Source organism: Cibotium barometz, chromosome 28 (assembly GCF_041138505.1).
Source record: "Cibotium barometz isolate CiBa-2024 chromosome 28, ASM4113850v1, whole genome shotgun sequence".
NCBI classification, from domain to species: Eukaryota; Viridiplantae; Streptophyta; class Polypodiopsida; order Cyatheales; family Cibotiaceae; genus Cibotium; species Cibotium barometz.
The window spans coordinates 21527806-21542208 of NC_141073.1; the positions used below are offsets into that span (position 1 = coordinate 21527806).

General features: G+C 39.8%; 1 protein-coding gene across 6 annotated transcripts in view; it reads right to left on the reverse strand.

Moving 5' to 3' along the window:
• Positions 1–5977: 5977 nt before the first annotated feature.
• The window catches only part of LOC147622649 (DNA-directed RNA polymerase V subunit 1-like), an 82526-nt gene continuing 74100 nt past the window's right edge, over positions 5978–14403 (reverse strand). Inside the window, exons 9-20 of one of the 6 annotated variants that reach the window (XR_015269467.1) lie at positions 13541–13705; positions 13306–13452; positions 11185–13110; positions 10934–11100; positions 10743–10830; positions 10425–10525; positions 10161–10318; positions 9550–9649; positions 8616–8902; positions 8208–8381; positions 7941–8078; positions 5978–6399 (exon numbers count right to left, since the gene is read on the reverse strand). Coding sequence is in view for 4 of the 6 variants with exons in the window: in XM_086822191.1 (XP_086678317.1) it covers positions 6308–6399; positions 7973–8078; positions 8208–8381; positions 8616–8902; positions 10161–10318; positions 10425–10525; positions 10743–10830; positions 10934–11100; positions 11185–13110; positions 13306–13452; positions 13541–13705 (3411 nt within the window). In the remaining 2 variants the exon portion in view is untranslated. Of the gene's footprint in view, positions 6400–7940; positions 8079–8207; positions 8382–8448; positions 8486–8615; positions 8903–9549; positions 9650–10160; positions 10319–10424; positions 10526–10742; positions 10831–10933; positions 11101–11184; positions 13111–13305; positions 13453–13540; positions 13706–14403 lie in introns of those variants that run through there. The other 5 variants (XM_086822192.1, XM_086822194.1, XR_015269468.1 and 2 more) reach the window with 5 other exon arrangements.

The following is a 14403-nucleotide window of genomic DNA, read 5'->3' on the forward strand; positions in this document are numbered from 1 at the left end:
TCTATGAGGCACTTGTGTCAGTTCACAAAAATCGATGTTATCTTGACACACTATAGTCTCACTCTATGAGACATTCGCATATGGATATACTAGGGATGCCACGGATGTGATGCTTATGCATACTCATGATGGTGGTTATACACGTAGATCTTGTCCAGAGGGACATTGATGTAGTGGACCATGCCTTGGATCATTTAGAGAATAATATATATGGAGGGTGTAGGTTCACTTATGATTATGTATGATTCTACCTAGAGGCATGTTCATTTGCCTTTGTGGATGTCATCATGACCCTATGCTCTATGGATCCGAGGAATTAACTTTTGGATGCGACACATGTCATTTGGGATGCATGGTTCTTGATAAGGAGGCAAGCCAGAGGCAAGCCACATTTTCACTTATGGTTGGATGGGCGTATAAGCATTCCCTTATATCCTAACACTTTTGATAGCTACTTTACTGATCATTACATATGTTATTATGATTCTCATAACTATGAGACATTGACATGGTGACTATTATATAAGTCACTTTTGGGACAGCTTTTATATCTTTTGGCATCATATTGACATAATACCAATTTCATCTTCATGCCTAGAGAAAGCTTTCATGGTGAGTTCTCCCTTTTGAGAAGCTATTTGTGTACTCCATTATGAGTGTAAACCGTAGTACTCTAGTTGAGTGCATCTATCCCCTTTCTTGCAAGGTTTATCCTTCAAGACATTCTCCTCCACCCATTGTTGTGTAGAGTTAGTTGTTTTAGGCCTTTTGGCTTTGCATGTGCTACCTTGGTTTGCAGTAGGGTGAGCACCTTCAATGAAACCGTGGACACTTCTCCATTCTATGTGCTTAAGATATTCTCTCTTTGTTTCTATGGGTGTATGCACAAAAAGAGGGATCATAGGTGCACTGCGTGCGTTATGGAGTGCCTAAGATGACGAAGCATGGCCAAGTAGCCCAACTCCCCTTGCTCAACAACTCCAACTATGTGTATAGCCAAAATGTTCAAAACTCTGTTGAGAGAAAGGCCCATTGAAATGGAAAAAGAGAGACAAGAGAAAGAAAATGATCGTGCATTGAATGCAAAGATATGCCTAATAGAAAATAATCATGTGGATGTCTACTAACCTAGGAAAGTGCATGCCAAAATAATCATGTGGATGTCTACTAACCTTGGAAAGTGCATGCTAAAATAAAAGCACAATGGCTACCCATTGAAATGGCAAAAAAGAGACGAGAGAAAGAAAATGATCGTGCACTGAATGCAAAGATATCCCTAATAGACAATAATCATGTGGATGTCTAATAAGCATAATGGCTACCTTGATAGGACACCACAATAATGACACTATCATGAGATTAGCACATGGTCAATCAGGAGCTTGAGTGATTTGGCATAATAGGGTTTGAGGAAACTCATTCATCGTCTTGGATAACTTCACTACATCATCAAAGACTCCAACTCAAAATTATCAGCTCCTTGACCTACCCACCACAAACTGATATCATGTTTCCTTAGATTCTTACATGAGCACACACATAAAAGCACTTATCCCAATCAAGTTGTTGTAGCATCAAATCTAGCGATAACATGAGCTTCGCGTAATGAAAAGCTTTGAAACACACTTTGGATCAATCATTAGCCACATACTGGTTTGTGAAGCCACACCCACATTAAAAAATGTAGAAACATGTAATGTCATCGGATTAACTGAGTTTCTTCAAATTCCAAGTAACCAATAAGTTCTTGGTTACTTACACCTTCTTGATATCCATTGCTATGTGTGCTTTGAACACCACATGCCCCTAGTAATGTACCATTGTCCATAACAAATGCACACATTGCAAGATTCAATTTCAAACATGTTATATTATGCACTTCTCCAAGCACTTGGATACACACTCCATATGGTCTATCAATTTGCTCAAATACTCTCAAATACCTGCATAAAAGTTTTGAAAAAGTCTCGTGAAGAAGTCTCTTGGACCATCTTTTGAATTGAAGCATACTTCAATCAAAAAGTCATCACTTAAGATGCAAAAAGTCCCCATTTATTTTTACCCTAACCTTGGGAGCCATCCTAGAATAATTACATCTCATGACCAAAAATGACATTCAATAAAGAATTAATGATGGATAACGAAAATAGATATGTTTTGCTAGAAACATTCAGCTTCCTGTAATCTACGTACACCCCTATTCTTTTTTGGAGCAATCACAGTCACAACCACCAAACCCATCCTAGAATGAACACATTTCAAGTCCGACAACACCACTAAATAAAGAATTAATAGAATTTATATATATATATATATATATATATATATATATATATATATTGGTCATAATGTTGAGCTTCTCGTAATCTATACACCTTTACTTTTTCCATTCTTCTTTGGAACATCAGATATAGACAATCAATTCAACTTATCCATTGGGATAAATATCAAGAGTTTATCAATTTTCTCTTCGATTTTCTTTGCTACTTCACAAGTAGTGCATCCTCCTTTAGATTGATTTGATGCCGACATAACTTTGAATCAACACATTTATACCATTATAATTCCAAGAAAAAACATCAACACAAGATTTTAGCAAGTCATGAAGGTTTTCGTTAAACTCAAATCCAACTTTGTACTAACTATGAACATGTTCGAATCTACTTCATCCCCAAGATTCACATCTTTAATCACCTTCTTTCACCCAATGCATATGCCACATCTCCTTACCATGAGATTCCTCTGCTATCACTAAGGTTTTCATATCTTTAAGCACTCTTGCCCTTCATCAGTCAAGTGATCCATTTATACTTATGGAAATATTGATCAATGATTTGTTGAACATCAATTTCAAACAATGATACTAACTCCGGGTTACTCAATAAAAACTATGCTTTCTGGATCACTCACATCTTGTGCTTTCTACACTATCCTGGCTACTTGATTCCTAAGGCGCTTCTATTTATCCCAATTGAGACGCTTCTCTTTCAGTGATGCTTTTTTAGAGATGTGTTATCACCAACACGTAAAGATTGTCTTCACATGTGCTTCCTTCACTAAACTTTTACTTTTACTATGTTCATCTTGGGAGCTTTACCCAATGTTGAGACTTCTGACATTCAAGGTGGCATCTCCTTGAGTTCATCATGGACATTCACACTTTTGGTCGCCTGGAGCTTTATGGCCTCCATTTTACCCATTCAATTGACCAAATATTGTGCAAGTTGATCTGCAACCTTCTCTATTTCATGTTTCTAATATTGTAACACCACTCCTTTGTTGTATGATTATATGGTATATAATTGGATGATGCAAGACAAATGGTGCATTGCCTGGTTTAAAGCTTGCATATACCTCCTTTATGTGCCCTTTTATTGTAATAACACACCTCTATTGTATGATTGAATGGTAAATTGGATGATGGAAGACAAATGCATATGCCCTTGATGACAACACTTCATGCAATACCAAACATGAAGCCTAAACCAAGAGCGATCCACCTTACACCAACCTTGAATAGCTACCAAAATCTAATTTTCCAACTTCTTGCCCAACTTCTTTGTCTTCTCATATCCAAGAATCTGAAATTTGAATCAGTATCCGGTCAGAATAAGAATCATATTTGAAATTCTAAGATTCTTTTCCCTTTTTTATTTTTCTTTTTGGGAACGTTTGAGAAGCCACTGTCCCATTTTTTTTTAAGATTAATGAGTACTATCTAGTACTAAAGAATTTTCAAATCATTATCTCGAACCCCTTTTTTTTCGTACACCCGAGGCCCACTCAAGTGGGTGGAGCCGATTTCCCCTTCCAACAATTAGCCAATTATCATGGTCGGGCAAGGGCCACGTACCATCGGGCAAGAGCCACGAATTAGGCATCCCCCATGACCACCGCGATGAGTCGAGCGCTGGAACAGCGGAGGGGTCTCGTATGGATCCTCCTATCTCGGGTGATCCACCACCCGAGGAGGAGGAGTCACTCGAGTGTTCAAGGGGCAAGAGCCCGAGCAACCAAACACATCAAGCGAGCATAGGTATCCCTTTATAACATGAGAGAGCCTAGTGGGATTTGAACTCATAACCTAGAGGTTATGAGTCACAAGCTTGACCACTACACTAACTCAGTCGGGACTATCTCGAACCCCTTTTAAAAAAATCCTACCCGCATCATAGCCAAGCTCTGTGGATCGCTATCATATTCTACTATAGACCAAGTTTTTTGCAACTTCAAGAAGTCTTGTATACCTGCACATGATCTTGCTTCCTTCTGGAACGAGACATGGACTGCTCACCGTAGTCGACATTCAGAAACAACGGTCAATTGGTGACATGAAAAATCCCAACCTCAAACGCAATTCATCATCAACCTCCATTATGAACACCAGTGGATGCACCGACCTACATGATGCAAGTTGGATGCTACCACAAAAAATAATGTTCATCCCACATGGTTTCAAGCTCATCCAATTCATGTATGTTTGGTTCATAAACAAAATTGCACAAGGATATCACTATGTAATAAGAACTACTTTCAAAAATCTGAGAAACACAACTTTACAAGAAAGGGTCCCATATCATGGACCTCACCAATACCCGAAACAACTTAAAAATTTTATACATAACAATCCAAGTACCCTAGCTACAGGAGAGGAATTATGTTCTATAGGACAAAAACATTGGAATTATGACAAAAACATTACGCTCACGAAGCCGTTTGTACGAGGGGATCCTAGCAAGTCTATACTCCATTCATACAACACTTATTCCCTTGACTCAACAAGATTCTCAACAACAATAAAGAGGAAGACTATTTAACCAAACACAATCCAAGCTAAAAGAAAAGACCCCATATTGGATAGGACATCTTGTACTTACATCACAGCAGGATTGCGAGAACTGTCGGTGAATGGCCGACTATTTAACCAAACAAGATCCAAGCTAAAAGAAAAAACCCCATATTGGATAGGACATCTTGTACTTACATCACAGCAGGATTGCGAGAACTGTCGGTGTATAGCCATTCACCAACACAATTATTCAAAGATAAGCACTTCACACAGAGCATTACATGAGAACATATATTGAAAAAGAAAGGTAACAACAGCATGTCACATGCCGTGTTAGTTAGACATCTCAAATACTTACAAGTACTACTCGTATTATTCCTAAGTTCCGCATCATGGTCAAATCAGGTATCCGCATAAACGCTTTCACGTGCATGAAAAGAGGAAGAGCTTTTCCACCAATCTGGATAGGAACATTTTCCATTTTGGTAATGAAGAGCTGAAGCTCTTCACTACGTGGAAAGGTTGTCCAGTGAATGGAAAGACAGTCCATTCTTTTTCTTCCACTAAGACTTTCTTTGGTTTATCTTGGTGCTTCCAGCCACCTATGTGGTTTATTGCTATGCCTGCTGTCCATTGTCATTCTTCTTCAACGACTTTCTTTAGCTAATTATCTTTTGGTGTTTCCCGCCACCTATGTGGTTTATAGATGCCATGCTTGGTAAATTGATTCATTGAGCCTTGGCTCTTGTATTGTTTTTATCATACTCCATAGACCTCCTTTTTCATGAAAAAGAAGATCACATAACTACTAAAAGAATCATACTGGACCATTTAATGTGTTGTTCATGTTCCATTTTTGAAGGCTTATTGAACTAAAAGTTATCATGATCTCTTCTTTCCATTATGTGATCGCAATCGCATTCTCTTTCTTTCCTTTAAAAGTAATGCCAAAGAGATAATGCGATTGCCATCACATTTGAGTGCCCAAAAAAAAAAGAGTGACATCAAAACATTTTTTTATGCCATTACAGTTAATTTTGAGGCGAATTCTGAAGGCCACAAGGGATTTCCTCCTTATTAAAGGTATACTCTTAATTTCATGCAGGAATATTGATCAGTTAGTGGTGCAGTTATACTCCTAATTTCATGCAGGAATATTGATGAGTTGTAGTGGAATTATACTCCTAATTTCATGCAGGAATATTGATTACACTTCTTGAATTAGTGGTGCAATGTAAGGTCAAGATGTAGCCAATACAATACCTCAGCTTGACTTAAACTGAGCTGCCTCAACATAGCTCTCTCTCGCAGCAGTACACCTGGCTTTGTGTAGTGAAAAAAGGCAAGGGATGTGGATAATAACAAGGCTCTCAGCAAAATGCTAAAACATTGTCGCTTCCATGTTAAATATTTTACAAGAAACCTTCAAGCACTGCCTTTATATCAGCCCACAACCTTGACAAAAACTCTGGACTCCAAATCCCATGGTATGCTCTAGCCTTCTCAGCAACTTGACTGTCAAAATGGGCACTCAATCCGAAACTTGAGCCAGTGTGTGTTTTTAGCTTTGTAAATGTAGTAAAGTGCCAGCATCAGATCTACATAGGAGCCTTTCCATCACAAAATACCAAATCAGCATTCAAAATAACAAGACAAAACAACCATGTTAAATTAAAATGAAATATGCTTTATCTTCAACAGCTTAGTGAGGTTATGACACATTTAATGATCAAATACCCTCTAAATATGCCTTTCCACTCAAAATTCCAATAGGCTGGCCTTCATTCTGCCGCCTTTGATTCATCCTCAAATGTATGGTGAGGTTAGAGTGCCTTCAATGCCAAATACACATTCCATGGTCAATGCCCACAACAAATGGGAGTTGAGATTGCCACCAAAAGCACCAGCAGTTTCCCCTGTATGTGCCTTCACATTCTTTTCTAACATCTCATTTAGTGGCCTGAATGCATGGTCCCTAAGACAGAAGGCCAACCACACGTCATTCTTACTTGCCCCAGTCATAGAGAGTTGCAATCTGTGGGTAATCATGACAAAATCACTTGCACGTATGATGGTAACAAAGCCCCCATCAGCATTAAGTCCAAATGCACCAAGGTCCTACTAACTGAAACTTGCCCTAGGGGGATGTACCCAGACCACCAACTCACTCTATCTCCAGTGCTAGGACACTGGTAAATAATCCAGCTCAAAACTTCCAGTTATTTGGCAGGATTTTCCTTGAGCCAGTGGAAAGATGCATTCCCTTGCCTCCTTTCTTGTTCCACTGCCCAATCCTCTACTACCTGCTGGCATGGACCCTTTATGTTGGGGAGAGGAGAAACACAGGGCTATCCCCTGAGCCATGTACTGGATCTTCATGGCAGAGATATAAACCTCCTCAATTACCTCCATGCTTGCTAGATAGGTTGGCCATCCTGTAATGCATCCCATTGTGCCAAACCTAGCTCAGTTCATCACCTTGGAGTCGATTGCCTGAGGCCATAGCCAACCACTCCCGGTCTAAACTCCAAGAACCGAGTGTATAGCTATGCCCTAGTAATAGCTTGCCATATCTAGAAGTGCAACTAACATTGAGATGGTGCTCCAAGATCATAATGTGTTGATCCTTCCATCTATCAGAACTTTCAAGCCACCATCTTTGACCTGTGGCTGGCCGCACCACAGACATTACTAATGACTATGCCCATGGCAAGGGAACAAGTTATGTATTCTGCTAGTCACCATCTGCGCTGTATGACTTGTGCCTGAACTTTGCATGATGTATGTCTTATCACATTTTGTAAAGCATCCATATCTAGGTATGTATCCCAACTAAATTGTCAACACAAACAAGGTAATGATGACCCCAAAGCCCATCTAAATGATGCTACAGAGAGAAGCATGAATAAGTTTCAAGCAGCATATGCTGCTCTGAAGGACTTCGTATGAGGCTAATTCATAATCTGCATGTAGGGAAATTCATACCTTGGATGCAACTCAGAGTAGGTAAGAGAGAGTAGGGAGCAAGCCAGCAGGTAGTATAAATCCAGAAAACATGCATAAAAGTTTGGTTTATACGGTATTCTAACTCCAACTTACAAATCATCTAGTTACATATAGATATCTTCTAGCAGCTATTGAGAAAACTCACCGGATTTCGCCATAAAAGATCAAAATTAGCACCTGTACCAACTGGAGCAGGTTTGCCCCAGAAAATTGAGGGAAGCGTTCCTGACAAATCATCACATTTCCCCCTGAGTGCTGCATCCTGGATATGTTTTATGGGATTCTGCACAGTGAAAACTGAGATGACTGAACAACTAACATGAGTCCACAAATCTTATTCCTAGAAAACTATTGAGACATTGTTGATGTGTTATTGAGGTTAATAAAAAAGGATTAAGAAGGCTGAAATCACCTTAAAAAGGCTCTGTGTCATGGGTGCAGAAACATGCAACGTGTTACTGAATTCATGAAACCCAGCAGCATTGAAACCAATCACATTTCCTGAATGGGTCATGATATCTGTCATCAACAACACATGCTGTGTATAAACTGTCTTGTCGAACATTGTCAAGATAGACTTCATTCTCTGCATCAAGAAGGAAAAACTTGTGTCATTCAGCGTAGAATACACTTTGAAAAGCGTGCTCGTATACCACTAAAAAGCATGCTTGTCAAGATAGACTTCATTCTCTGCATCAAGAAGGAAAAACTTGTGTCATTCAGCATAGAATACACTTTAAAAAGCGTATACCATTAAAACCTATCCTTAATTTGAAAAAGAGGCCAACGGAGCCAAATGCAATGAGGCACTAAATTTGACCTGACATATGAAGCTATGAGCCGCTTCAATCCCATATATCTCGGCCATTCCTTGAATGCTGTTTGGGATGCTCCGTGACCAATCTATTAGATTTAAAACTGGACCACATAACTCCTTAACCATAAGCCATGCATCACTCTTTCTTTTGATACTGCTCTTCTTCACAATGATTTCAATGGCTACTTCTGCTACATGCTTGGAAAAAGACTCTTGTTGCACATGAGAAATCCATGATTCAGATGATACATCGGATGGAACAATTGACACTGACTGTATGCGACTGTCACCTGCAAGAGCAGCCAGTTTTAACATCCTGAAGAAATCCAGCCCATGCAATTTTAAGAAATGAATTACTCGAAAAATCATGACTAGTAGATACAACTTTTGCAAACAATCTCAAGAATGTCTCTCTGGGAAAGTACTGTTTTGCAGCTTATTTTTCATAGGTCTTTTGCAATCTTATTACACTTTGGAATCAAGAACTTTTGAAGGCTTTGCTTTGCCTGCATAAAATTCCTGACCTGCTAATATAAAGACTATACCAAATTGATCTAGCTGTTGGGAATTATTTCTCATGCAACTCAAATGTCTGAAAATTCCCTGGACAAATAGAAATCTTATCTTGTTACGCAGAAACCATGACCTGTAGCATGTTTACATTATAAGCGCAAGTAAAGGGGATCAAGAACAAAACGGTATCAAGATTACTGGCATATGTTAGTAGACAACAGGTTGTACGTACAGCAAAGTGTGTATGCGAAGGCAGGCATTCTACAGATGAAACACATCAATAGGAGAGTTGTGCCAGAGTGGCCTAAGTTGGTGTACTCTCCAAGAATATAGCAGTCAAGAGCCTTGATTAAGATATCAGCACAATACTTTATTTTTGGACAGTTTCAACACCCTTCCTCAATGTCTATGTGGAGGCGAATACCTTGGAAGTTTATGTCAAGGCAATGTAGTTACTATCTGTTTCCAATCGTCTTGATGAAGGTATCAGCACAGTAGTCAACTGGTGCATGTGATTTTGTAACCTAGGACAAACACACACATTAGATGTGAGGTACAACCCCTGCATGACCAAAGTGTTGCCTGATGTACACACCAACCTCCTCACATCCACCTCCCCCCTCACTTGTGCATTCAGCAGGAGCAGACCAACAGCTTAGTCTTCATCTTCTGCATTACTGTATGGTCCCATCTGATCTCATCACTCTCAAGTGTATCTCAGAGACATTTGCAGCCATCTATTGTAGTCAATTTAAGCTGCAAAAAATTGTTCCCTCCATATATCGTTTGTTGTTCATGAAGTGATCCTGTATTTGCAAGTTGCATTGTGTTCATTGGGCATTTTTCTCCCATCAAAATATCATTAAGGTCATGACATTCAACCCTTAGCCTAAGCTACGTGTGTTCGCATGTAAAAGCAAGTTACTTTGATCACAAATCCTCAAAGCTGCCTCCATTCATATACTATGCCAAAGTGACTCGTTGATCTCATCATTTATTTTTGGAATTCATAGAAAAGCTTGGCAATGCACATACCCATAATGCTCACTTTCATGACACGAGGGATAACTTGGTTTCTCATTCTTGACAAAGATTCTTCTATGGAAGGAGATTGAGCATGGCTGGTACAAAAGCTAATGCAAGGAGAATCCACCAAGCGAGTTGATCCTGGACAGCTTGAGTCGCAACGCTCTCTACAGAAACCAGAACATTTAAAGGTTTCTAGATTATTGATCATGGAAACTGAAACAGCTTATTACAACCATGCAGAACACAGTCTAATCCAAAGCCCAAATTCACCTTGGGAGGAATGCTAGAGCTCCAAACTCATGAATCTCCTTTATTCTTTTTAGCTTCTCAACTATGCCCTCTGCTGTTACATTCCAAGTGTCCATTGCAAGCTGACAGTATCAAATCATGATAGCAAATTATCAGGAACCTTACAATTTCAATGTGAGCATGAAAATGCAATCCATGCATTTGAACCTCTCCAAAGAAATACTGCTCTTCCACCAGAAAAACTCAGAATCTATGATTTATTTGCATGTATATTAACAAATCTGACAGCGATTAACTTACAGTTTTGCAACTGATACATAGAGAGATTCATAAACTTGCCTTGTTTAATGACAAGTGAACAATCCAGGGAGACTTTTTTGCTGGTAGGAGTCCTTGCCAGACACCTCCATTCAGATCAGCTCCATAGCTGTGTGCAGAGAAAGGTTAAAAGTTGTAACAAGGAAGCAAGAATACAATCTCTTTTTTCATTGAATCTCGCTAAGATGTTACAGATAAAGTTGCAATCGTACTTGACTGATGAAGATAACAAAAGCATCTCTAAGCTGACATGTCTTAATAACTGCTGGATTTTGATTGCAGCCTTTTCCTTTGAATGACCATGAGCTTTGGATATATACAAAACCACCCTCTGGTCACAGTGCTTCAACACTGAAGCTCTTCGGGAATACAAAGTTTCCTACAACATGAAATCATAATTTTGTCATTGCTGGAAGATTAATAGAAGCATAAGCTGCTAAAGTTGTCTATAAAAAATTGCTACCTGTAACAATTCCAAAGGGCAAATGGACATATTGTTTAGTTGATTTGGTGATTCCAAAAGCATCTGATATGCAGGCTGTACAATAGCTGTCGCAGCCAGGATTCCAACAGGTTCCCCTGCTAAAATTGTATCATCCCATCGTGAACTCGTATTCCCAGAATCACTGCATTCTTTTGCTCCGCCATATTGGAACTGAATCAGATGTTTACCGTGATGGTTCCTGACTGTGCCATCGTAGTCAATGTAAACATCACGTGCAAACAGCATCATATTCTTGAAAAGACAACCAGGCTCACTAACTCTTAAAGCTTGGCGTATCATAGATTCTCTATATGAGACTGTTTGGATAAAAAACTCATAAGGATTGAGCCCTTCAACAAAGGAGCTTTTTACCAGGCCTCCCTCCTCCCATGTACTCTTGCTTTGCTCTTGCAGGATATCTGTCGGTAGTCCTTGATGCAAGGAAGGATTGAAAGCCTGTGTTTTTTCAGTTGGATGCATGTACTTGCCTTTGTAAAGTTGCAGTCCCAGAAACCCAAATTGCTCTACAAACTTCTTCACCGAACCTTTGGTGCCAGCCCTGACCATTGCCAGAATTGAATTATCCACAGAAACATGTTTCAGTGCAATATCTTCAACTTCGGAAAGCAAGCTTTGCATGTACTGGACTGCAAGCCTTTCTAAAGTTGTAGAATAAATTCCTAGCCCGTTCATGGAAGGGTCCCTGAGAGTTCTTTGACAAACATCTACGGACCCTTCTTGGTTTGAAATCCGAGTGAATAGAAAATTCAATGAGTGAATTTTTCTTTTCACACAAGCTTCCAAATTGTCTATGGTCATTCTGATTTCTTTCTTCAGGTTTGCTCTAGAGCTCAGGCTGCAGGTTGCATATGCATCATAAGGTCCTACAGTGAAACCCACCTGTGAAAGCCACTGAACAAGCATTTGTTGAGATGATCCTAAATAATTCAAGGCAACGTCACTCCCACATTGTTGAATGATTGATTGAAGAAGACTATCACTTGAGCTACCAAGCCACTCTGGTTGCCCACTCATCACTAAGATTTCACTGCCAGAAATTAACACACCATTTTTACTATAATCAAGACCAACTGGTAATGAGAGCTGAAATAATTGAGTCCCTGTCCAGAATGATCCTTTAGGCGATTTGACTATTGTCGGTTTTGGAAGACTGGAAGCAGTGCACAAACAACCCTGCTCCATAGCTCCTTTAGTTATCAAAAGATGCGAGCTTGTGAGCTTATGGGCTGCAAGTAATGCATCTTGAGTTAGTGTAAATGTACACTGACCTCCATGAGAGGTAAGCATCTGCTTTTGAGCCATCATCAGCTCCATAAGCTCAGCTCTAGCCTCCATAGATTGAGGTACAAAGACAGCTAGACAGTCACCATCAAAATCAGCACCAAGGGGACTGCATATAAGGGGATTAATTGCAAAAGTGGGAATGTCAAGTATACGTGCTCTCAACCCTAGCATTGAATGCTTATGTACAGATGGTGGCCGATTACAAAAGACATAGTCTCCATCTTGAAGATGCCGTCCTATTATATCACCAATTTCAACAGTAAACAGATCACACTGAGTCAAGTCCTTTTTTACACCACCCCTGACGTAGTGTAAGGCACCAGTTTTCGTGTAGGATTTGGGACCATTGTCAACAATCTCCTGCATCTTCTTTAGATTCTTTTCTGTAACAGTTTCACACACTGTTAACCCTTTAGCTATCTCAAAAGGGATACCTATCTCATCCAACGATAAGAACGTATCACCCGTAAGTACAGCCCTGCATGAGAAGCTTGACACTTTTGCAACAATCTGGTTCTGTAATTTATTTGAACAACTTTTCCCAAGTTCCTTTCTTGAACGCCCACCATACTCGATTGTTGGCTCTTTATTACCTCTGACCTGCAACCATCAAAAAGCTTTGCATAAATAACACCTTATGGATCACTAGAAACTGGGAAAGTCATCATTGCAGTATCAAAGCTTGGCAGATTTGTCGGGTCAGGATGCACAGAGACCCTTTGGCCATGGTTTTGTATAGTTCTATTCATACTTAATAGAAGTCTTATTTCTTGAAAATAAAATAAAACCCTTTACCTTTGGAGCACCTTTGATACGAAGGTAATCTGCTAGTAGGATTTGCATCTCATCAACAGCAATCCTATTTGCCATGGCTGTAGCTTTAGAATTCCTCATGAGTTCAAACTTTTTTAGGATTTTGCGGAGCATCTGTGTCACTTTATCCTATACAAAGTATCATCCAAGATATTCAAAGAGTTAACATTTACATTCATGAGTAGCTATTTTTGTATGCTCATGCCTTACGGCTCACCGATCCAAAATGCATCTGATCCACTCCGGGCTTTTCAGGAATTCGGTTACAATTTGGTGGGATCAAAAGCGATTCAAGAACAAGCGCCTCCGGCCGAGCAACAGTGTCATCCATTTTTAAGTGCCGCACTACCTTGTCTGATAATTTATTGAGAATTTTCAAAGCCTGGGAAACCAAAAGTTCCATTACTTGCCACATAAACGATGGTACTCATTAGAACCACTTAAAATAGCACGAAATTCAAGACCTGAAAACTGAACTTCGGATGCTTAAAAGCAAGGGGATTGAAAACCCAGCTAAAGCATGCTAAAAGAATCATAATCCGTAATCATAGTTCCTCTCGTACATTGTACAACACTGTCATGCGGTACGATGTCATATGATTCCGTATACCCCCCCACACGCCACGCGGGGCCAGCAGCCTTCTCTCTTTTGTTTTCAACTATTGCTGTTTTGACCCTTTTTTTTTTTAAATGGCTGTTTTTTACTGTTATGGGGCTTGCTTGCTTTTGGTGTCCTTTTAGGCTCAGTAGCCAAGGATATGCGGATGTTGACTTTTGGTGTGGATGCAAAGGATCTATTCTCTCAGCCCCAGCTTGAGGAGATCTTGGAGAGGCACAAAGCTACCTTCCCACGCCCGGCGGATCTACAAAGCCTTCTACAGGCTAACCCCATGCTCGATATCCTTGACGGCCCCCTCCCCCTACCAAGGGGTTAGCTCCATAGGTTGTACAATGATGATGGTCCCACTTTGTAACATATGGCTCAAATCCCGCTCGGATTCGACATTCCAAGCTCATAGCTCTAGTCTTTGTTTTCTCTTCTTTTGTACCATGATGAGATTACATGGACACTATTGTATC